The following is a 2,500-nucleotide window of genomic DNA, read 5'->3' as shown; positions in this document are numbered from 1 at the left end:
TCTATCAAAACATGTGCCAGTCATTATAATCATCATCATCATCATCATTTTTCCATCGTAATCAAACCCGTCCTTAAAAAAATCTTGATTACAGTCACTATAATCACTGTACAACAGCCTCATCATTCCAACAACCGTCAACAAAACCATCATCATCATCATCATCAGTCTAAAGCCCTGTCAGTCTCCCAGTCTGAGGAACACACAGATGATCTCATCTCCCTCATTCAGTCTCACTTGCTTCATCCCTGGCGTCTTGTTGCCGCCGGAAACCCTTGTAGGTGATCTCATTGGTCACATGACCTCATGTTGCCGGAGATGGGTATATTGGGTAACGGCGTTCCCGGGGGAGGAACTCCGGAGCGCTTAGCATCCAGTATTCCGGAGAGCGGATTTTTAGAATGGGTTTCTCCTCTGATCCCTTGGGAATGACGTCAGGATGAAGTCATGCTGAAGACGACTTTATGAATGAGATAAGAGCCACCGGATGAGCCCACTGACCGAGACACCACAGGCACACAAACACAGCAGCTCCCGCTCAAACTGCCCATCTGAAGGGCAGCTTTTCACGTTCAGCATGACGGTCTGTTTATAATGACTTAGCCTAACAACCAAGAGCAGGGAAACAGTGCCATACATGTGATTCACGCCCATTTGGGTCAGTTCTTGATTTGTGGAAAAATGGATGAATATGAATCTGAGTGCTAAAGCTAAACAAACCACCGTATAGCTGCTGTGTGCTAATGAAACCTTAGTAGGGAGTTTTCTCCTGAGAGAACTTTCAGGTTTCACAGTTTTTAATGGGAAGTGCACACATCCACACAAAGGGCATCTGTAAGGCTCTGCAGTGACGCCTTGGCTGTGTGCTCTTTTTCCATCACTCTTCGCTTCGTTCTGTGCATGTGGGTTGTTTCAGGAGGACGCTAACAGGAAGAGGGAATATTCTTGTTATATAATGTGACTAACCAGGCAATCCACCAGAGACTGACACAACAGTCAGGTCACTGCATGTAGCAGACTGGGTCTGGGTGAACATGTGTGATGTTAAGTGCTCTAATACAACAATCAATACATTGTTGACATCCAACACCACATCACTGACATCTCCTCTAACATCTACACTCCGTCTCTTGTTCTCACCCCCTCCCTTCTCCACGTGTGTGAGATATATATATATATACACACATATATATGCACATAGCTGAGCTGACCTAAGCATCCAAGTATTGACAGTGGTCAATAATACGAATGACGCGTCGTGGTTCCTTGAAAGTTTTGATTTGGAAGCATTAATGATTTAACACGACACCTTCAGGGACAATCAGGGAGGTTTTGACACATTCCGTGTTGTGTTAAAAGGAACTTAGCTGAGAAACACCTGTGTGAGTTTCCATGAGTCAGGTCAGAAAAAGTGAGGTAAAGCAGGCTTGACCTTCGAAACTGGTCAGTATATCTTTCTGAGAAATCTTTTTCATAGGAAAGGAACGATAGTAAAAAGTGAATTCCACCAGTTTGCCAGCTACTTAGTCAGTTATTTAGCTGTCCCTGCTTGTTTACAAAAGCTAACTTTAACTAACAGATGACAGAAGCTCATAAATCGCTAGCAACACCAAGAAAGAAGCTATGTAACTACATAATTTTATGTACAATACAATGATCATTGTGGAGTTCCCCAAGGCTCTGTTCTAGGGGTTCTGCAGTTCTCATTCTCAGTCTTTCTCTCTTGCACACTGCACCCGCACCAGTGTTCTGTGTGGCAGATTTATACACTGACATTAGTAATAGTCTGTTTTTTTGGTCTATAGCATAAGTGGGCTAAAAGATATGATCTTTATGAAGCACCATGAAATTCCAGAAAGATGGCTGTTGGGAATACTCGCTGGTGCAGGCCTGGAGACACCAGAGCTACATTTTGGAATGTGGCTTTTACCCTGGTACTGCAGCGGGATGTCAATCTTGGGTCCGATGACGTAATGACCCTCCTCCAGAGAGTGGGCAGTAACTGTGGTCCACTGTCTGCATGAGTGCAAGAGGACGACATCCTCTTCAGACAATCCCTCCACGTTCTCACCTACAGAGAAGCGTAGATACATTAGACATAAACACACTACAAATGACGAGTTCATTAACATGACACTGGTTGATATCACTGGTTTTTTTTGTTAAAACTGAGGGAAAAACATCTATGCGAGTTTCCATGAGTCAGATGAGGTAAGGTAAAGCAGGCCTGGCCTTTCCCACCGGTCAAGGCAAGGAGAGAGTATAACACACATAACGAGTTTGGGCTACGAATAAGAGCTCAAACTCCCAGAACTCCACAGATCACATGACACAAATAAAGCTAAATGTACTGGACCTGTTTGTGATTTTATGAAGACCGAAAGTGCAAACTGGGGTTTAATGTGTGGCGAGAAGCGCTGAGGTCACACTGAGAGCTGGAGAAATATTTCATTACAAACTGGCAGCTGAGCTGAAGCTGTAAAGAGAGCGACCTGATCTG

General features: G+C 44.1%; 1 protein-coding gene across 1 annotated transcript in view; it reads right to left on the bottom strand.

Annotated features, from left to right (window-relative positions):
- gareml (GRB2 associated, regulator of MAPK1-like) overlaps nt 1-2,500 on the bottom strand; it is a 44,860-nt gene that overhangs the window by 31,303 nt on the left and 11,057 nt on the right. The window contains exon 2 of the mRNA XM_017714725.2: nt 1,931-2,071. Within this exon, the coding sequence (XP_017570214.1) occupies nt 1,931-2,071 (141 nt within the window). The remainder of the gene's footprint in view (nt 1-1,930; nt 2,072-2,500) is intronic.

The sequence above is a fragment of the Pygocentrus nattereri genome, chromosome 4 (genome assembly GCF_015220715.1).
Source record: "Pygocentrus nattereri isolate fPygNat1 chromosome 4, fPygNat1.pri, whole genome shotgun sequence".
Lineage (NCBI taxonomy): Eukaryota > Metazoa > Chordata > Actinopteri > Characiformes > Serrasalmidae > Pygocentrus > Pygocentrus nattereri.
The sequence above is the reverse complement of the archived record's forward strand: the minus strand, read 5'-3'. Positions and strand labels throughout refer to the sequence as shown.